Source organism: Pyrgilauda ruficollis, unplaced genomic scaffold (assembly GCF_017590135.1).
Source record: "Pyrgilauda ruficollis isolate IOZ18807 unplaced genomic scaffold, ASM1759013v1 scaffold185, whole genome shotgun sequence".
Classification (NCBI taxonomy): domain Eukaryota; kingdom Metazoa; phylum Chordata; class Aves; order Passeriformes; family Passeridae; genus Pyrgilauda; species Pyrgilauda ruficollis.
In genome coordinates, this window is record NW_024517540.1 from 390,683 (window position 1) to 410,773 (window position 20,091).

General features: G+C 57.4%; 3 protein-coding genes across 6 annotated transcripts; 2 read left to right on the forward strand and 1 right to left on the reverse strand.

Moving 5' to 3' along the window:
- Nucleotides 1-58: 58 nt before the first annotated feature.
- UBQLN4 (ubiquilin 4) lies at nucleotides 59-11,761 on the forward strand. 2 transcript variants are annotated; one of them, XM_041464803.1, is made up of 11 exons: nucleotides 59-457; nucleotides 2,337-2,488; nucleotides 4,665-4,870; nucleotides 5,201-5,463; nucleotides 6,554-6,712; nucleotides 7,382-7,607; nucleotides 7,981-8,120; nucleotides 8,567-8,650; nucleotides 9,252-9,367; nucleotides 9,989-10,166; nucleotides 10,563-11,761. In XM_041464803.1, exons 1-11 carry the CDS (start codon nucleotides 293-295, stop codon nucleotides 10,713-10,715), a joined length of 1,842 nt encoding a protein of 613 aa, XP_041320737.1. In that variant the 5' UTR covers nucleotides 59-292; the 3' UTR covers nucleotides 10,716-11,761. The 2 variants fall into 2 exon arrangements, with proteins under 2 accessions (XP_041320737.1, XP_041320738.1); XM_041464804.1 differs by lacking the exon at nucleotides 8,567-8,650.
- Nucleotides 11,762-15,217: 3,456 nt separating this feature from the next.
- On the forward strand, nucleotides 15,218-17,561 carry GPATCH4 (G-patch domain containing 4). 3 transcript variants are annotated; one of them, XM_041464930.1, is made up of 8 exons: nucleotides 15,218-15,348; nucleotides 15,380-15,488; nucleotides 15,760-15,833; nucleotides 15,910-16,002; nucleotides 16,208-16,315; nucleotides 16,433-16,539; nucleotides 16,655-16,705; nucleotides 16,816-17,561. In XM_041464930.1, exons 2-8 carry the CDS (start codon nucleotides 15,413-15,415, stop codon nucleotides 17,408-17,410), a joined length of 1,104 nt encoding a protein of 367 aa, XP_041320864.1. In that variant the 5' UTR covers nucleotides 15,218-15,348; nucleotides 15,380-15,412; the 3' UTR covers nucleotides 17,411-17,561. The 3 variants fall into 3 exon arrangements, with proteins under 3 accessions (XP_041320864.1, XP_041320862.1, XP_041320863.1); XM_041464929.1 differs by having other exon boundaries at nucleotides 15,243-15,304; nucleotides 15,357-15,488; XM_041464928.1 differs by having other exon boundaries at nucleotides 15,222-15,488.
- Nucleotides 17,562-17,709: 148 nt separating this feature from the next.
- On the reverse strand, nucleotides 17,710-19,874 carry NAXE (NAD(P)HX epimerase). The gene is made up of 6 exons (XM_041464931.1): nucleotides 19,644-19,874; nucleotides 19,286-19,394; nucleotides 18,786-18,896; nucleotides 18,528-18,641; nucleotides 18,296-18,443; nucleotides 17,710-18,215 (listed from the first exon to the last, which is right to left on the reverse strand). The coding sequence occupies exons 1-6, from the start codon at nucleotides 19,817-19,819 to the stop codon at nucleotides 18,013-18,015; spliced, it is 861 nt and encodes a 286-aa protein (XP_041320865.1). The 5' UTR covers nucleotides 19,820-19,874; the 3' UTR covers nucleotides 17,710-18,012.
- Nucleotides 19,875-20,091: the final 217 nt, after the last annotated feature.

Sequence of the window (20,091 nt, forward strand, 5' to 3'; positions counted from 1 at the left end):
GTGGGCCCTCGGTGACCGCGGGGATCGGGGGTGGGGCCGGTGAAAGGGGGTCGGTGGGGGCACCGGCGGGGAGCTGCGGGCAGCACACCCTCCCCAGGCTGTGGCAGCCTCTTTCCGCTCCGGTTCCGCCTCCCCGCCCCCGTGAGCCCGAGCCCCGCTCTGTCCCCCGCCCCCGCGCCGCCGCTGTTCCTCCGGGCCGCCGGGAGGCGCTGTCTCGGGCCGAGGAGGTGCTGTGGCGCCGCTCCCGGCTCTCTGTGGTGGCGGTGGCCCGGGCTGGCGGCGGGCGGCGAAGATGGCGGAGCCGAGTGGCGGCGGCGGTGGCGGCGGCCCCGGCCCCGGCCCCGGGTCTGGCGGGGGCGGCCAGGCAGGGCCCGGCGGGGCGCTCATCCGCGTAACCGTGAAGACCCCCAAGGACAAGGAGGAGATCGTCATCGCGGATGGCGCCTCCGTGCGCGAGGTGGGGGCGGGGGCAGGCCGGGGAGGCGGAGAGGCCTGGGGGGGGCTGTCGCGGGTGCTGAGGGGCGGCGGCGGCTGGTCTGCGGGGACTGAGGGATCGAGGAGTGGGCTGAAGGGTTTTTGGGAAGGGACCAGAGTTTGGGGCCGGGGAGGAATTTCGGGCGCGCGTGAGGAGCGGGGGAAGGGTGCTCTGGGCTGGGGGGCGGTCAGAGGGTCCGGGGGTCTCTTGGAGACCCGGATCAGGGCTAGGGCTGGGTTCGGGGGCCTTTCGGGGCAGCCCGGGCCTTTGGGCCTTGCTGGAGCCAGGGTGGGAGGGAACGGGGAGATCTGAAGGAGGGCAGGTGCTCGAGGCCTTTGGAGGGGAAAGTGCCGAGGGCGGGAAGGTGGTCTGGGGGGCTCACCTGTGGGAGGGGTCGTAGGTGTCGAAACCGCAATAGTTGAGGGACTCGGAGAGCGCCTTTGGGGGTGGTGGCAGTGGGAGGAGTGTGAAGGACCGGGGTGGGGTCTGGGGGCTCGGCCCGTGGGCCGGGCTGCGGGGGAGAGTGTTCCCTGAGCGGAGGGGTGGGAAAGGTGTTGGGGTGGTGGGCAGAGGTGCGTGGGGGCTGCCGGGGGCACATCTGAGGGTCCTGGCCTACGTCTGGACTTGTCTGGAGGCAAATTTCCCGGGCGGGGGGCGAGGAGCCGGGCAGATGTTTGGGGCTAGTGTTGGATGAGGTGGAGGAATGGAAACATCGGCCCTTCCGTGGGTGGGCTGGGGGGGCTCTGCACCTGCTAGGGAGCGGGAGAGGGCTGGGATTGCCGAGAACTGGGCTTGGCAAAGGCTGGGATCGGCAGGGGCGGGCTCTAGGGCTGGTCCTGGCATTGAGGAAGTGGCGATGCCCACTGGGACAAGGTGTCATGGGCTCTGCGTTGGGCTGGCTGCGCGCTTTGGTCGGCCGTAGGGCACGAGCTCGGCGTGTGAAGGGCCTGGCAGGGATCTCTGGGCAGCAGTTCATGGCGTGGGCAGGGGCTGTGCACGTGTGGCCCTCCTGATCCTTTCCCTCCTGGGGAGCCCCTTGGTAAGGGGGCGTTTTGTGAGGGCTTTGTGCAGGGGGGACACGGAGCTGTGCGGGGAGAGGCAGACAGGGTGATCTGGGGTCGGGCTGTGCTGTGCCCAGCCTTGATTTTAGAGTTTTGCTGTGAAGGCTGAGAGCTCTGGAACCTGCGTGTGTTTCACTCTCCATCCTGGCCTTCCCCTCTGAATTCCCTTTAGTTTGTGTTTTCCAAGTGCGAGGCTTTATTTCCTCCAAATCAATCTGGGGATGCCCCAGCAGGGCCAGCAGTGAGAGTCTTGCTTGCAGGTGTAAATCCCAGCACAGCACTCAGTAAGGAAGAGGTGTCCATGCTCTGTGGCATGCTCACAGGGAATTCAGTTGCAGAAATAGGAATTGGAGAAGACCTAGTTTATTTCCATTGGCTGATAAAGGATTATTGCCTTTTCCATAGAGCTCTGTCCTGTATTAAATCAGAGATTGGCTTTCCTTAGGAAAAAAACCTCAAATGAGCAGATGAAACCAGTTCAGTCATTCAGCATAAATGGTGTGTTTGGGTTAGGCCTGAAGCACAACTGGTCTTGCTTTGGAAGTCTTCAGCCCTTCTGAGGGAATGGCTCTGTTTTTTCTGAGATTTACTCCATAGTTTGTGATTTCAGAGCTTGTCTTTGCTTTGTTTTGGTTTTCGTGAACACCTCAGACATCACCAGCACCTGGTGACTGTGTGGTACCTTCATGGGCTCTGAGAGCTGGTCAGTTCCTTGGGCTGCTCCCAGAGTGGATGTGAGCCCTGGAGCTTTATGTTACTGGTACCAGTCCTTTGCCTGAAAAATGCTGTTTGTTTTTCAGTTCAAAGAAGAGATTTCTAGACGGTTTAAAGCCAAACAGGATCAGCTGGTTCTGATCTTTGCTGGGAAGATCCTGAAGGATGGAGACACGTTGAATCAACATGGGATCAAAGATGGGCTCACTGTTCACCTGGTCATTAAGACTCCGCAGAAGTAAGAGCTTGGTCTTGGGTGGGCTGGGCTCAAATGGGGGTGGAAATAACTGATGGTGAGGATTTTTACCTGCCCCAGCTGTGGCACACAGCAGTGGAGTTTGTCACTAACCTGTCCAGGGATGACATGGCTGTGATGGTGTGTGGCAGGTACCTGGAGGGGCTGGTCCTTTAACATTACTCATGTGTGTGTCTTGGAAGAACTCACCAGAAATGGATACTGGTTCTAGCAAGCCAGCAAAAGTCCTAGGAAAAGTTGCTGATAAAAGAAATCACTTTCTCAGTGAATTTGTGTTAATACCTGGGTTTTCTGTCACCTTCTCAGGCTCTCTGAGGTGCCACAGGAGGCACACAGGCCCTGTGTGGCCCCTGCAAGCACAGCTGCACAAACTGCTGCAGGCAGTGGATGCTGTGCAGCCACGGACACGGGGCAGTGTGGGGTTCACTCGTGGGTGCACCCTGGCAGTTCCCTGTGGGGGTGTGGCTCAGGTGCACCACAGACCTCAGGCTGAGAGCAGGACACAGGGCTGACCTCTGAGTCCTGCAGGTTTAGCTCTTCCCAGCACTTTCCAGAGGGGTGGTGGGCATGGAAGGGTTTTGGGAACAGCTGCTGTGCTTTAGTTGCAGCCACATTTCATTATCTTGGAAGGCTCTTCACAGCCATGCCTTGGGCTCTGCCCACACTGTGCCCCAGCTCCCAGGGAACTCCAGGGCTGTGTCTCTGTGCAGTTCTGCTGTCTCCTGGGGCAGCTGCATTAATCAAGATGGGGTTTTTCCCTGTTTTTTTTATTCCACCTGTTCTTTTACAAACACAAGGAAGTGTGCTGTCAGGTTCTGCAGCCTCTCCTTGGATTCTGCCTCTCCAGATAGCCTGAGAGCCTGATGCTGTTTCTGCTGTCTCCACTACAAATGTGGTATTGGTGAATCATTTCAAAGGGGGAATCAGAACTGTCCTGGGCTGCTCATTTTTCTGCTGATAGTCCTAGGAAAGTGCTTACTGAAGACATTACAGCCTCTTCCTGTGGGAAGAGGCTGAGAGAAACCAAGTGTCCTTTCTCTGGCTTCCTTCTTCCTTTCTTGTTCAGCTTCCCATTTGCTTTGTTTTCCCACTCTTTGCCTCTCTCAGTGGCCACTGGTTTTCATCAGCACTCAGGTCAGTCTGGACAGTGGCAGGGGCCTTCAGGGTTGATTTTTCAAGTCCTAGAAGAGTGAAAAAGGAAAGGGAGATAGAGAAAATTAATAATTCTTGGTTTGGGAAAAAAAATAATGAAATCATTGTTCTTGTTGTCAGAGGTTTAATATTGAGGTGAGTAAAGTGAATTTTGTGGTCTAATTTAATGAAAGCTCTTCAATACTAGTCCAGGGCTCACTGTCATGACTGGAGAGGCTTCAGAAAATCTTTAAATGTTCTCTTTCAAATTCCTATAACACTCTTGAGGAGTAACTGTGGTAAGAAGGTACCAGCCTGGGTTGGTGTATTCAGCAAAGCTGATGTCCAGCACCTGCTGCATGGTGGCTTACAGCACAGTGTCTGTGTGAGTGGGTTAAAAGAAGCTCCAGACAACGTGTGTTGGAGCAGGAGCCTTGCATCAAGGTACAGCCAGTGGTAGAGCTGGGAATTTGGAACCCAGCTGGCCAGAAACGTTCCATGGCTTTGTGAGACAGGTGCTGGCTGCCTCGTGCCTCAGTTTCTCTCTTTGTACAGTAATGCTGATGCTTCTTTTTGCCCCAGAAGTACTGATAGGAATATTCAGAAATGAACATTGTTGTTTACCCCGTGCACTAGCCCTGCTGTAACCTCCTGTGCTTTCTGTGGGAGCAGCAGAAGGATTTTGCTGTTTGAAGCACACTCATTGCTCAAGGATATCCTGCAATAAATAGTTCAGTGGGATTCAAGGAAGAGCTGGATACAAGTCAGGGTAAGACCCGTCCAGCCACTCTTCCTGGGCCAGGACATGTCAGGGGCTGCAGTGCTCAGGATGGGAGGCAGATTGCAGCAGATGGAAGGCATCTGGGAGCACAGCTGTGGACCAGTGCAGGCAGAGACGGGGTGGAAGCTGGGGCTGGCTGCTGGGCTGGGAGCCCGGTCATCGTGGGGTGCACATCCTGTGTCCCCGCAGAGGACTCCCCTTGCCCTTCCCCAGTACCAGGAATTTAATACTTTTTATCCTTTGCAGGGTCCAGGATTCAACATCTGCTGCTTCTGCCCCCAATGCTGCTTCTGCCCCCACTGCAACCCCTTCTTCTCCTGCTGCTCCATCTCAGCCCTCCACATCCAGCAGTGCTGGTCCGGACGCGGGGAGCGGCAGCAGACGGAGCAGCGGGTCAGGGAGCGTGGGAGGTCCTGGAGATGGAGGCCCCAACAGTGCTGCATCCATCCTGTGTAAGTGGGCACTGGGAAAAGGAAGAATTTTCTGGGATTAGACCAAGGAGATTGGATTCTTGACCCCTTGTCAAGGGGTTATTGTCTCTGCTTGCCATGGGCTTTGCATGAGTCACTCCCATGGCACACCTCTGTGTATTAGCCCAAGCTAATGCCTCTTGGTGAAGTGTGTGTGTGTAGGGCTGTCCTTACTCATGGCTGGCTGCTGTAGGAATACAGGATACTCCTGGATTTTTGGGGATGCAGTTCAGCTGCTGTGCCTGTCCTCTTTTGCAGTTGCTCACAGTTACTGACTGAAGCCTCTCTTCCTGTGTGTTGCTCCCTCTCCAGCTGGCTTCGGTGGCATCACTGGGCTGGGCAACCTTGGCATGGGCTCTGCCAACTTCATGGAGCTCCAGCAGCAGATGCAGCGGCAGCTGATGTCCAACCCGGAGATGCTTTCCCAGATCATGGAGAATCCCTTGGTGCAGAACATGATGTCTAACCCTGACCTCATGAGGCAGATGATCATGGCCAATCCCCAGATGCAGCAGCTCATGGAGCGAAATCCAGAGATAAGCCACATGCTTAATAACCCAGAGCTCATGAGGCAGGTGAGTCACACCAGGGCTCAGTAAAGAATGTTGAGGAGAGTCTTTGTGGACCAACATCAGTGTCTGCACTGCAGAGGAGGAGTGGGAATGCCAGAGCAGTGGTTTTGGAGATCTGTTCCTTTCTGCTGTGAGCTCTCCACAAACAGATGGTGGTCTTGAGTTATGTGAATACTAAATACTCAACCCACATCCTTGCAACTCTTATCTCCCTTTCAGAGCTATTGAATCCATTGTGTATTGGGAAAAAAGGGATGCTGGGATTTTCCTAGCAAGGCCACTGTGTTGTGATTCAGGAATGGAAGTAAAAACAGTGCTGGAGAAGTGAAGCTACTGCAAAAGTTCTTTGTTACTCTCTAGTTCTCTTGTCAAATTACATAGAGACTCCAGAGCTGTACAGTGAATGTTTCACCACCTGTATCAGCGGGGAGCATTAGTGTAGGCTGGGATCCCAGAGGGCTCTCATTTTTCCCAGAGCAGAGTGGACCCGTGTTCAAAAGGAATGGCTGTCTGGAAGACCAAAGGTTCATCAGAAGGGAATCCTAAGGGGTCAGTGAGAATCTGGGTGTTAATAGCCATTAACTGGACTCTGCTGTTTCCTGGGGAGGCTTGTAAAGAGAGTTGTGCTGATGGGCCTCGTTTCCATCTGCTTCTCAGTTATTCTGCTTTCAGCTGTGTCGGCCATACATGAAATTCCAGAGCTGCAGAACTAAATTGTGAATAATCTGTACATGAGCAGTTCCTCAAATGAGAGCTGGATATTTTTTGTGCAGGGGAGACCCATCAAAAGTCTGGAGAGGGTGGAAGGATCCACCTTCCCAGTTGTATGTAGTCCATCCAGTCTGAGTGGGAACATATGGGTGTTGAGTGTTTGGATGTCCTGATGCTGCTTGGGAACAAAACAATCTCATCAAGCTGAACTGAGGCTGAGCAGGAAGAGAGCTGAGCAGGGCCTGGGAGGAGCCTGGATCCCTGGGCTCTCTTTGCTTGGATAAATGATCTCTCTGCTCTCTGCCTGTGAATTTGGTTTAATTATCCTCTGTCTCTCCTGGGAGAGGAGCTTGAGCTTTCCACCTTTTCCTCCTTCTCCCAGACGATGGAATTGGCTCGTAACCCTGCCATGATGCAGGAGATGATGCGGAACCAGGACCGTGCTTTGAGTAACCTCGAGAGCATTCCAGGAGGATACAATGCCCTGCGACGGATGTACACAGACATCCAGGAGCCCATGTTTAGTGCAGCCAGGGAGCAGGTATGGCTGTGTTCTGTGAGTGGGGTGAAGTGTGGGAAGGGGGTCTTTCCCTGTCCCCTGTGCTGCTGGGGTAGTTTTCCTACAGTGTGGCTCCACTCCAGTGCAGGCACTGGCCAGAGAACATGGTGCAGTGCCTCTCATGACATGGGTTGAGGTGTCAGAGGAGAGACCTGCTCTGGCTCCTCCAGTCCCCCAGCTGGATGCCAGCCCTGACTGATAGGCAGGCCCTGTCACTGTTAGCCCAGCCCTCTGCTCCCTGGATTAGCTGGAGCCTGACGCCTTCAGTGAAGGAGCTGGCTCAGATCCAGCTGGCTGGTAGTGCAGGAGGAGGGAGCACAGGCCTGGCTGCAGAGGGCTGTGCAGACATACTCCAGTCCAGCATTACCTACTGCTATGTCCGGGTGCTGGTTTTACAAGGGCATTTTGAAGCCCTGCATTTGGGAACTGAATCTGAGGCTGTGGCCACTCCTGAGCCTGGTCTTTTTCTGAGTGAGGTGTGTTGTGGATTGCAGATTTCTCAGGAGGCGGATCATGGCACATGTTTAGCAAATTCTGGACTTGGCTGAATATGATCTGCTGTTCCCTGGCTCACTCAGTGCTGGGGTTGGTCTGCTGGGACTAACTGATTCCATCTGTTTCTTTTTTTTTTTTTTTTCTCTTTCTCCCTAGTTTGGCAGCAATCCTTTCTCTTCCTTGACGGGGAATTCTGACAGCTCGAGCTCTCAGCCTTTGCGGACAGAGAACAGAGAGCCATTGCCAAACCCCTGGAGCCCCACACCCCCTGCTTCCCAGAGTCAGGCACCCAGCAGCGAAGGGAGCACGGGCTCAGCCACCACCCAGGGCACCCCAACTGTGTCCAACCCCTTTGGGCTGAATGCTGCCAGCATCGGCGCTGGTACGTACGGGAGGAGCTGGAGGGTGCTGCTGGCTGAGCAGGTCACCCAGGCTTCCTTGGAGGGTTGGTTCTTCTGGCATTTGAGCCCTGTCTGTGGCTGTTATCCATAGGAATGGGTCTAGCCTACTTGCAGACACCATTGAATTATTCTGATGTGATTGTCAGACGGTTCCTTTGGGAACTCTGCTGTCCCTGAAGCTCTCAGGAGCAGGAGTGGCCAGCACAGCACTGCTGTGGCTGTCCACAGCCATGTTTGCTGTAGGCCAGGGGATGGAGTACAGGCAGTGCTGTCACCTGTCACATTGTGTTTCAGACAGTGCAGTGGTGTTCAGGCTCATCAGGGGTTTTTCTTTGTCTTCCCTTCCCATTGCAGGCATGTTCAACAGCCCAGAGATGCAAGGACTCCTGCAGCAGATTTCTGAAAACCCTCAGTTGATGCAGAATATGATCTCTGCCCCCTACATGCGGAGCATGATGCAAACTCTTGCCCAGAACCCGGACTTTGCAGCACAGGTAAAAGTGTTGCAGGTGTCTGCTGTTGCCAGCAGGCCATGAGCTCAGAGTGAGGTGTCAGTCTGCTGCTGGGGTCAGACTGGTTCCTCCTGCAGACACTGGAGCAGAGTGAATACACAGTTTGGTTGTATTTCTCAATAGCCTGAAGGCAGCCCCAGCTCTGAGCCCAGTGTGTTTTGCAGAGCCCATAACACAAGAGGTGGCTCTCAGAGGGACATGGGAATGGCCTTCTCTTTGCCCATGGCCAGGTGCCCTCTGTTCAACACTGCTGTCAGGAATTGAGCTGTCCCATTTTCATCCCCTGTAGCAGGGGAGCAATGTTGAAAGCCCAGGGAGGGAGTCAGGGGCCCCATGAGTGACCTGTTCTTCGTGGCTTAGTTGCATAGGGTTTAACAGCAAGTGGCAGCAACCCTCTGACCCTACCTACATGTGCTGTCTCTTGCTAGATCATGGTAAATGTCCCCCTCTTTGCTGGGAATCCACAGCTTCAAGAACAGCTCCGCCTTCAGCTCCCTGTCTTCTTGCAGCAGGTAAAGGCCTCTGGCTGGCCCTGTGCTGCCCTCAGCCCCTGGCTCCAGAGCTTCTCCCCCACTGTGGGACAGGCAGGATCTCAGCTGCTTGGTTGAGTGCACCAGGAAGCATGTGGGCTTGGGGGGCCGGGCTGAGGAAGGAAGGGGGTTGCACAGGGGAGACAAAGAGGAAGAACTTGGTTAGACAAGGTAGTCTGAATTAACTCATCTGAATTACTGAATGGTGGACTCCAGATTAGGTTTGTTAAGCTACTTGGAGCCCCTGTGTAGACAGTCTATCACTGTGTAGAGTTTACAAAAATTACACAGTTAATTGTGCTAGAGCAGCTGGTTCTCAGGTAAATCAGAATCCAAAGGCATGTCCCCAGTTCTAATCTGATTCACCCAGTTCATTTAGGAAAGCTGCTGTGAGCTCTGTGAGTGTCCCTGCAGGTGAGCCCTGCAGTCTGGAGCCTCAGAGGAGGATCCAGACACGAAGGCCAGCGCTGGCCGCAGGCAAGAGGCGCAGCTTGGCGCTGGCCCAGGTGTGACAGTGGTGGAGCTCTGGCTGCCTGAGCTCTCACTGGTTGGTACCGTGGTGTCTCTCTGCCTTGGTCCCCAGATGCAGAACCCGGACTCCCTGTCCATCCTCACCAACCCCCGCGCCATGCAGGCCCTGCTCCAGATCCAGCAGGGACTCCAGACGCTGCAGACGGAGGCCCCCGGATTAGTGCCAAGGTACGGAACGCTCCAGAGAGGGCCGTGCAGGCAGAACTGCTGTGCTCAGAACCAGCAGGCAGAACTGGCTCTGGATTCATCCAGGAGATCTGCTTAGGGTGCTCTGTCATGGGGACTTGTGCTGGTGTGTGCCTGCAGGCCCCTCTGAGCAAGCTAATTAGCACTTGCTGCTTGCTTGTGCTTCACTGGGAAGTCCTTGACCCTTTCTTTTTGGAGAAAAGGCTTGGAATGCACTCGGTCCTTCCCCCATCCTTTGTTTGCTGTGTTTGGTGTGGACTGAACTCAAGAACTTTATCTCTGGAGAACAGTATGAGATGGACAGACGCAAGGCTGGGTGGGTGTGCTGGGGCAGGCTGATCTACTGGCAGCTCTCTGCCTACTGTCCCCACGGGTCATGCTCCGTCACAGCAGTTCTCTGCAGGCTTCTATTAGTTCTGCTCACTCTCAGTGCCAGGTGTGATCAGAACATGGATGCAGCTGGTTCGGTTTTCAGAGCTGCCCTGTAGCAGGGCCTTCAGTGAGGGGCCAGCCTGGTCACACCTGCTGGCTGCCCTGCTGCCCCACTCTGGGGGGTTGCCCAGTGCCAGTGTCACCCTGAGCGTGCCCTGCCTTCCTCTGCAGCCTTGGCTCCTTCGGCATGCCCCGGATGCCCCCGTCCTCCACAGGAGGAAGCACAATCCCGGAGAACCCCGTTCCCTCTGCTTCGACGCCGGCCAGTGCCTCTCCAGCTGGGGGTGGTAACCCTCAACAGCAGCTCATGCAGCAGATGATCCAGCTGCTGGCCGGAGGAAGCTCTCAAGTACGTAACGCCCAGTGGGTGCTGGCATGGGCAGGGAGGTCTCCAGGGGGGTCCCCACCTCACCTCACTCAGGGGATGTGGTCCCCAACAGTCTCTTGTGGCTGTGGTGCTTTAGGCCAGGTTTGGTGTTGGGGTCTGGCTGACCCTTTGGGGTGTTGAACCTTTAAGAGCTTTAAGCTCAGCGTGCTGGGGATCCTTCTGCCTGCACTGCTGCCACTGTCAGTACAGAGACAGGACTGACTCTGGTGTGCCACATCCCAAGGGGACATGGAGACTGTCCCTGCATGACCCTGAAGCTGAGCTGGGGTTCCTGCAGAGCCGTGGCTGCTGGCAGTGCCCGTGTTGGGATGCTGTGTGTGCTCTCTGACTGCAGGGTCCGTGTCCTTTCCCTCGCAGGCGCAGAGTCCCGAAGTGCGATTCCAACAGCAGCTGGAGCAGCTGAATGCCATGGGCTTCATCAACCGTGAGGCCAACCTGCAGGCGCTCATCGCCACCGGTGGGGACATCAACGCAGCTATCGAGAGACTGCTGGGCTCCCAGCCTTCCTAAACTCTGCCCTGCTGCCCCACAGACGTCAGCACACGCATCCATACACATGCACAGGGGATCTTTCCGGAAAGCCCGCCGTCATTTTCATATCTGACAGCTGTCCATGTATTTAAAACAAAAAGATACAGCTTAACCCCTGACCTTCCTACTAAGTTAAGATTTCATGTTGAAATGCTCTTTAACTGGCTTGTATGTGGATTCCAGTTCTCATCGTGGCCACAGAGACTTCAGATGTGTATTTTTTCCTAAATATGCCCTGTCTCAGACACTCTTCTCTCTCTCTCTAGATGGTAGAGGCGATACTTCTAGTTACTTACCTGAATGATTGTGTTTTGAGTAGCTTGATTTTAACTGTACATGATTCCTTCCCTTAGCCCTCCTTTCAGGCAAATATTTAAAAAATTGAGCCGAGTTTGGGGATTGGTTATTTCTCTCAGTGTCTTATTGGGAATGGATCAAAAGAAAAATTGAAATTACCTGAGAATTTCTGATGTCATTTGTCTTAATGTTTCCTGGGATGAACCGAGCCCGTGTCCCTCACTCACAGGTGCCTCCAATCTCCTGGTAGAGTGGGTGCAAAACCTGCATTTGAAGTGTGGCCTCTTTACACTTTGGGGGTGGTGTAGTGGAACCCAGGGGTGTGCAGTGACCAGGTGTGCTGTTCTTGAGCTTGAGTTGAAGGTGCTGTGCAGAGGAAGGTTTGGAAGGTGTGTTCCTGCCCAAGTCATGTGGTTCCTGGTCAGAGGTGTCCAGGGGCATTGAGTCCCGTGCTCAGTGGGCTCATTTGTACAAGTGTGAAAACTAAAAAGGAAATGGAAAAATAAGCTAACGGTCTTTTCGCCTCACTGAAAAATGTTGAAGTTCATGTTCCTCCCAGTTTAGATCCATCCTCCACCCCCCCTTCCATTCTGGTGTGTTTGAATGTTCAGACTGTCCAAGAGACTCCCCAGGACCAGCAGGGTGGTATTTCCCAGGAGCCTCCATGGCTGTGTAATTTGCATACACCATTTTTATCAAAGGAAAATAAATGCGCACAACCATCTGTCTCCCTGCATCCCTGTCTCATCCTTGCCTGCCTTGGCTCAGATGGGCCAGTTCCCAGTTACTTGGGATTAATCTGTGCTGTCCTGTCCTTCCCTCCTGGCCAGGAAACCTCTGACACTTCAGGAATGCTGCTGGAGCTTCTCAAACACTGGCCCTAAAGTGCTGGGTTTGGAAGCTCCTTTGAATTAGAATTGGCAATTAGCAGCTGTTGGAACCGCTGAGAGCTTGGGAGTCAGTGTTATTTGAGAGTTTTGAGTTTCTTTCAGTGTGGGAGGATTGGGCAGAGAGGGAACAGGAGGTTTGCTGCATACCTGTAAAACCTGCTGCACCCAGCTGGAACTGGGATGGATGGGTGTTGGTGTTGCTGAGTGTAGGTGGTGGTGCTGGAGAAAACACGGGGCTGGGAACACTCCTGCCTCTGTGTGTGCACCCTAATGAGCCTGCAATCCCTTGGAGGAGGATTTAGAAAGCAGCTTTAACCTCTTCTGGAGGCTGTGCACAAACGTGTGCAGTGCTTTGTGCACTTCAGACATGGGAAGTTTGCACAAAGCTGTGTAGGGATGGGACTGGAGGTCCCAATTGGCACTGGCAGGGTCAGAGCTCTTCCCAAATGTTACTGATTGCAGCTCAAGACAGGCTCCTGAAAGTGCCTGTGAGCCTTGGGATCTCTTCAGTGTCCCTTGATGGCACTAAAGTCTGCACAAGCCAGCTCTTGTAAGGAATGTGCTTGTGAGAGGATGGATGGATGGATGGATGGATGGATGGATGGATGGATGGATGGATGGATGGATGGTGCAAGCAGGGAAGGGAGGGTGCACAGGGAGTGGGGATACAGCCCCATGGTGAGTTTGAATCCCCAAGGAGCAAAATTAGTCCCAGCAGTGTTTCTGGCCAGGCAGAAATCATCCTTCCACCCCCTCAGCGTGCCAGCAAGGTGTGACGTGGTGTCAGGCACCACAGTGCAAGGGCTCTGTGTGTGTGCTGGAACAGGGACTTGGAGGGATGGAGCAGGTTGGTGACTCCAAAGCTGGCTGGAAATGAGTCCCTGCGTGGTGGAGGAATCCTGCTGCAGTGGGTGCACATGGCTGTGAAGCACTGAGGAGAGTCCACAGGAGTTTGAGAATTCCAGAAAGGTTTGGGTGGGAAGAACCCTCATAGCTCATCTCATCCCACCCCCTGCCATGGGCAGAGACACCTTCCACTGTCCCAGGTTGCTGCAAGTCCCATCCAACCTGGCCTTGGACATGATCAGGGATGGGGCAGCCACAGCTGCTCTGGGCACCCTGTGCCAGGGCCTCACCACCCTCACAGGGAGCAATTTCTTCCCAATATCCGGCTTAAGTCTTCCCTCTTTTGGTTTAAAACCATTTCCCTTTGTGTCATCATTATCTGTCCATACAAAAAGACTTTGTCCATCATTTTAACAAGTTCTCTTTAACTCCTGAAAGGCCACGATGAGCCCTCACAGGCTGTCCACTCCTTGGTGTCTCTTGCTTGTTTAAGTGGGAAAACAAATTTCTCCTGTCTCCACATTGTAGCACCTGCTCTTGTGCCACTTTGGGCTCATTCCTCCCCTGCTGCCAGCCCACCAGCCAAGATGCTGAAACAGAGACACAGGGCAGCCTGCAGCCTCTGGTGCCCACCCAGTGCCACCTCCCCCAGCAGCCTGGCAGAGCTGCCCAGTGCTGCTCCCAGGGCTTTGCTGCCCTGCTCATGTACAGGAGGGAGAGGTGGAGGGTCGGGGCTGCAGCCCTGGGGGGTGGGACAGCCAGGCTGGGGTCAGCGGGAGGGAGCTGGGATCACCGGGAGGGGGCTGGGGTCACCGGGAGGGGGCTGGCAGGTGGATGCAGCTGGGTCTGGTCTTTGGTACCCACGGGGTGCAGACCCGGCCTTCCCAGGCTCCGGAGGAAAAGGAGCTTTGAAGGCTGGTGAGAAGGAGCCTTTGAGTGAAATCTTAATCCCTCCAGAGCTTTCCCTAATCCCTGGTAATGTGCTGTTCAAAGGCCCACTTCCAAAGGAACCACTGCACTTTCTCACTCCCGTATCCCTCCTTCCCCAAGGAGTTGCCCAAAGGTGTTCTCACTGGCTGTTTCCTCTCCTTTTCCTCTGATACATAGAATTAATTATTTTAAAACATAATGAATGAAGTGATTTCAGCAGCAGGTAGTGGCAAATCCGGCTGATTGACTGGGAGAGATTTCTGCTGTCAAGGATATATTTATACTTCATTCCCCCCCCTTTCCTTGGAGGGGATCTGCAGCCTTTTCCCCCAGTGTCCCAATGTAACACTTCCAACTTTGAAATCAAAAATGTGGAGGAGAGAAAGATGGCAGGAGACCAACATCTACATTCCTTTCAATAAACCATTTTTTTGTTACCAAATTCCATGGTATGGGCAGTTTCCTGTGGCCACAGCCCTGACTATGGAGGGGCAAGTTCAAAGTGACTCAAGAGAAGGTCAGGAGGGAAATATCCTGGGGTTAGGAGCTCGAGGAGTAGAACAGCTTGGAAAAGTGTGTCTGTCTGTCTGTCTGTCTGTCCCTTGTCTGTGTGTGTACAGGGCAGAGTCAGCTCTGTGTGTGTGTGTATGTCTGTCTGTCTGTCTGTCCCTTGTCTGTGTGTGTACAGGGCAGAGTCAGCTCTGTGTGTGTGTGTGTTTATCTGTCTGTCTGTGTGTGTGTACAGGTCACCCCGTGTGTGTGTTCCTATTGCACACCCAGCAGGGGTGTGTGCACGGCTCAGCTGAGGAGGGCTGGGTGTAGGATGTGTCACGTTCACACACACGAGTGTGTCTGAGTGTGCAGCCGTGTGTGTGTGACACGTCCATGTGTGTGAGCACGGCTGCAGATGTGGGTATGGGTATGTGTGCACATGTGTGTGCACGGTTTTGTTTGTGTGTGTCCCCGTGTCCGTGTGTCCCCGTGTCCGTGTGTCCCCATGCCTGCGTATCCCCGTCCCCGTGCATCCCACGCCTCCATGTTCATGTCTCATGTCGCCATGGCCCCTATGTCCCCATGTCCGTGCAACACCCTGTCCCCCTGTCCCTATCCCTGTCCCCGTGTCCGTGTACCCCCCTGTCCCCATGTCCTCATCTCTGTCCCCATGTCCGTGTGTCCCCCTGTCCCTGTCCCTGTCCCTGTGTATCCCACGCCTCCATGTTCATGTCTCATGTCGCCATGGCCCCGATGTCCCCGTGTCCGTGTGTCCCCCTATCCCCATGTCCTTATCTCTGTCCCCGTGTCCGTGCACCCCCCCGTCCCCATAACCCTATCCCTGTGTCCCTGTGTCCCCCCATCCCCATGTCCCTACCCCGGTCCCCAGTTCCGTGTGTCCCCATGTCCCGATCCCTGTCCCCAAATCCCCAGCCCTGCCCACTGCCCCGCCCCACCCTCGGCCCCGCCCCTCGCGCATGCGCACAGCCCTTTCCGGGCGGTGCGGCCGTGACCCCGCCCCGGCCTCGTGCGCCGGTGCCGGGACGCACCGGGACACACCGGGACTGCCCCCGGGACACACCGGGACTGCCCCCGGGACTCAGCGGGACACACCGAGACACACCGGGACACACCGGGACACACCGGGACTGCCCCCGGGACTCAGCGGGACACACCGGGACTGCCCCCGGACCCTCCGGGCTCCCCCGGAGCCGCCGGGCCATGAGCGCCCCGGAGCCGCCGGGCCGCGGGATGCTGTTCGCCGAGAGCCAGCTGAGGCGGCACGGCTGGCGCCGAGGTGGGGCCGGGCGGGGGTCCCCGCTCCGCGGTCCCGGCCTGTCCCGCCCCACCCTGGCCCCCCTGAGCACCCCCGGCTCCCCCCAGACTCCGATCCCCCCCAGATCCCCGGCTGCCCCCGTGCCCCTCCAAGCCCATCTTCCCCAGCTCCCTGCAGGCCCCAGCTACCCCCTCCTTGCTGCAGGACCCGGTCTGGGGTCTCTCCCCACCCCCGGGGTCCTGCAGCCCCGGTGCCCCCGGCCGTGCAGGGGTGACGGGTGCCTCGTGTGCAGGGCAGGGGCTGGGCAGGCGGGAGGACGGCATCGCCGAGGCCATCCGGGTGAAGGTGAAGTGCGACACGGCGGGGGTGAGTCCCGATCCCCCCCCGGCCCGGTGCCCGCTGCCCACCGCAGCCATTGCGGCAGCTCCTCTGCCCCCCGCAGGTGGGACACGACGCGGCGGAGCCCTTCACCTTCCACTGGTGGGACCACGTCTTCAACAAGGCGGCCGCCAACATCGCTGTGGAGGCCGGGCAGGTGGGAGGGCTGGGGACAGGGATGGGGTTGAAGGCAGGGGAGGGTGTTTGGGTTCCTTCGGTGACCCCTGTACTGCCACCGTATCCCCCCAGGCCCTGGGAGGAAGCAGCACCTCGCGCAGGGGCTGTGGTGGTGGAAAGGTGCTGCTGGAGGGGTGAAACCCCTTGGACTGATCATTTCCAAGCCTTTGCCTTTTCTCACCCAGGATGGCATCTCTGTGAAGGCACTTTCTGAGCAGGCAGGCAGCATCAGCAATAAGAAGCCACGCAAGGCTGGCAGCAGCGGGAGCCTGCTGTACGGCCGCTTTGTGAAGGTAACTGGCCCCAGGAGCCTGGGGGCTGCCTGGCCCCCAGCTCATTTCTGCTGTGGCCCCCAGAGCCCCGTTTTCCTTGCTCCCCTTCTTCACAGTCCCTGTGTCTCTGTGCTGCAGTCAGCCACGCTCACAGCCTGTGGGGAGGAGGCTGTGGCACTGCCCGCCAGCTCTGAGAGCAGTCAGGAGGAGGAGGAGGAGAAGCTGGACCTCTCTTCGGTCAGGAGGTGAGGCTGGGCCTATCCCTTGATGGGGAGGGATGAGGGCTGAACGGTGGAGCCCTGCTCCAGACCGTGTTCCCCCCACAGATGCTCTGGTGACACCTCCTGTCTGTGTCCCCAGGCTGACGGACGAGGAGCTGGTGCAGGCGTGCGGGGGCCGCACGGCACACAAGTGAGTGCCTGGGGGTCAGCTGGCCGGGCTGCCCCCTCCTTCCAGGCTGGGCTGGGGACCACCTTCCCTGCTGGGGAGGTGCCAGTCCTCGCTGCCTGTGGTCATTGCAGGGGTGCCCGTCACGGCCTGACCATGAGTGCCAAGCTGGCGCGCCTGGAGGAGCAGGAACGAGCCTTCCTGGCCGCATACCGGCAACGGGAGCAGCAGCAGGAGCCCCCGGAGAGCAGCCAGGGCAAAAAGAAGAAAAGGAAACAGTCCAGGGATGGAGCTGAGGTGCCACAGAGCCAGGAACCCAACACAGAACAGGAGGAGGTGTTGGAAGAAGAAAAGGTTGTGAAGAAGAAGAAAAAGAAGCAGGGGCCAAGCAGAGAAGAGGAGCTGACAGGAGAGGAAGAGGTCGTGAGGAAGAAGAAAAAGAAGAAGGTGATCACAGAGCTATGTGGAGAAGAGGTATCAGGAGAGGAGGGGAAGGTCATGAAGAGGAGGAAGAAACCAGAGCAAAGCACAGAAGAGGAGGTGGTGGAAGAGGATGGGAAGGCTGCAAAGAGGAGAAAGAAGAAAAAGAAGAAGAAGCAGGAAGAGGAGGACAAAGAAGAGCCAGCTGAAACAGACATACCTCTGCAAGAGACAGATGAGCCAAACTTGGGACACAGCCCTACAAAGAAGAGGAAGAAGAAGAAGAAGAGGAAGAAGGAGCCAGAATGAGCAAGTGACATGGCTGCCATACTGTGCACCTGCCAGTCCCACCTGGCTGTAAGGGTCCTGGTGCTGGTGGGTGCTGTGGGGTGCTCTGAGATTGTTCCAGATGGAGCCCAGCACTGTGGCCCAGCTGCCTGGGGATGCTGGGCTAGGACAAGTTGGTCTGGAGCTGGATCAAGCTTTACTTCACCACCTGAACCTTCAGGAGTGACCCTGGTTCCCCCCCAGGCCCTGGGGCAGGGACCCGTTTGCCATGGGCCTGTCACAGAAGAACACAAGGACACACCCTGCAGAGTACTGAACTATTTTTTTCAAGGGCATGAATAAATCTTTATTGTGATCAGATTATCCCAAAGTGTGAGTGGTGCCGTGAGTGGCAGAACCCCAGCTCACCTTTACACCTGAGCACTTGGATTAGGCAGCAGCCCCAAAGAGAGCTCCCCTGCAGCCCCTCACCACTCCCACCTGCTGGGCCTTTCCATCCTGCAGGCTCGCACCGAAGCCCAGTGAGGTGCTGAGCACCCTCCTAGCAGAGGCTTGGGCAGAATTTGGCCCTGGTGTGCAGTGCTGAAGCCAGGCCTGGCCCCCCAGCCCCTCTGGCCCCAGCTCTAGGTGAGCTGCAGGACGCAGTCTGTGCCGGGGTAAGCTGGCAGGTTCAGAGCGTATTTCTCCTGGAGCGCAGGCGGCACAAACCTGCCCCCAAGAAAGTGGTAGCGGCCGGTGAAATGCATCGCTGCCTTCTTGGGCGCCGTCAGGGAGATGAGCATGTCGGGCTGGAGGCCGTCTGCCTTCCCCTTCTCCACATCCCAGCCTGCAACAAGCCATGGCCAGGCTGGAGCTGGGACCACCCTGGCCGGGCACCTTCCTCCGGCAGGTGCGGCCACAACTCACCTGAGGGGATGTCGATGCTGGCGATGGGCACCGTGACGCGCTCCAGAGTGCTGAGGATGCTGCCAAAGGGCTCCCGCACTGCTCCCGTGAAGCTGAAGCCGAAAATGGCATCCACCACCAGGCCATAGAGCTCGTCAATGAACGCAGCCTGCGGCGGGGATGGTGGCAGGTGAAGGGCAGTCCCGGCCAAGCTCCAGGGGAAGGTGATGCCAAGCTGGGGGCTGCTCCTCACCTCAGCTGGGAACTCAGGGAGGAAGGGAATATCCATCTTATTGCACTGGGTGGTCAAACCTTCAAAGAGGGGCTTGCTGGGGCGCTTGGGGTAATACACAGTTGGCTGGTAGCCCTGCAAGAGCAGAAGGAGCCTGAACTAATCCCACTCTGGCACCAGCAGCAGCCAGAGGAATGGGACCCTGGAGCCCACAGGTACAGGGGGGCACAGGGACCAGCACCCTCACAGGGACCCTGTGGCTGCCTGTGCAAGACTCACAAACATCTTCAGGTGCCGGGCGCAGACCAGCCCATCACCGCCGTTGTTCCCTGGCCCACAGACCACCAGCACAGCAGGCTGGCTCGTGGTGAAGGAGCTGGGTGGGTAGGCCTATGGGGGGCAAGAGGCACAGCATTATGATGGGGGAGTGGGCCCACACCATGGGGCCAGGATTTGCAAGACCCCCAACTTGGGACTGGCATGCCCATGGGACCGGGATGATCCCCAGGATCACCATCTGCCTTCCTGGTGCCCACCTTGGTGGTAGCACAGCTTGGTACACAATGCTAGGACCCCCAGGGCCCCCAGCTTGTCGATGGTGGGGACAGCACTCAGCCTGTAGTGCTGGAACTCTCCCCCAAGACCTCCACCCACCTCCTGGGCACCCACCCTGGCAGTGCACAGCTCAGCCCACGATATCAGGACCCCCACCTTGCTGCTGGCAGTGGCACAGCTCAGCCCACAGTGCCAGGACCCCTTCTGCCCCCCAGGACCCCCACCTTGGCAATGGCAGTGGCACAGCTCAGCCCCGCCAGCTCCATCAGCTGATCCACGCTGAACTTGTACTCAGTGAAGAGCTCCTGGTCGATAGCCTGGGCCTCCTCCTGCCTAGAGTGGGAGACGGCAGCCCTGGGTACCCCAAAACGCGGCCAGGCCCAGCCTGGGGGCTGTGATCCCCTCGACTTTGCATGAGCCGGGTGGGGGAGACACACAGAGCTGAGCCCCCGTGTACATCTGCACGCATCCCGGTGTCCTGCCCGACCCCTCCGCACCCCTCAGCCCGCCCGTACCCCGTCCCGGTGCCCCCTCCGCCCCTGCGGACCGCCCGCCTGCTCTCCCGCCTCCCTCCGTCCCTACCCGAGGAAGCGGAGCCCCGTCGGGCCGGCCCCCGCGCTGGGGACGTGCATGGCGCGGCGGGGAAGGCACCGGCCCCGCTCCCGGCCCCAGCCCCAGCCGCGGTCCCGGCACCGCCCGCCCGCCCGCGCCGCCGCCACCAGCAGCCCCAGGCCCAGCAGCGCCCGCGGGCCCGGCATGCGGCGGGCACGGCCCGGTACAGCCCGGTACGGCCCCGGAGCGGGTACAGCCCGGTACGGCCCCGGAGCTCCACGGAGCAGGCGCGGGGCCGCCCCGGGGCGGAGCGCCCTTCACCGCCCGGCCAGGCCGGGGAGGAGCCGCGCAGAGGCCGCGGTGCTTTCCCGGCGCTCCGCCGCTCCCTCAGTCCCCGCCGGCACTCCGCGGTCCGTGCAGGCTCTGCCGGCGCTCCGCGGTCCCCCCAGCCCCTTCCATTTCCTCCCCAGGACCCCGA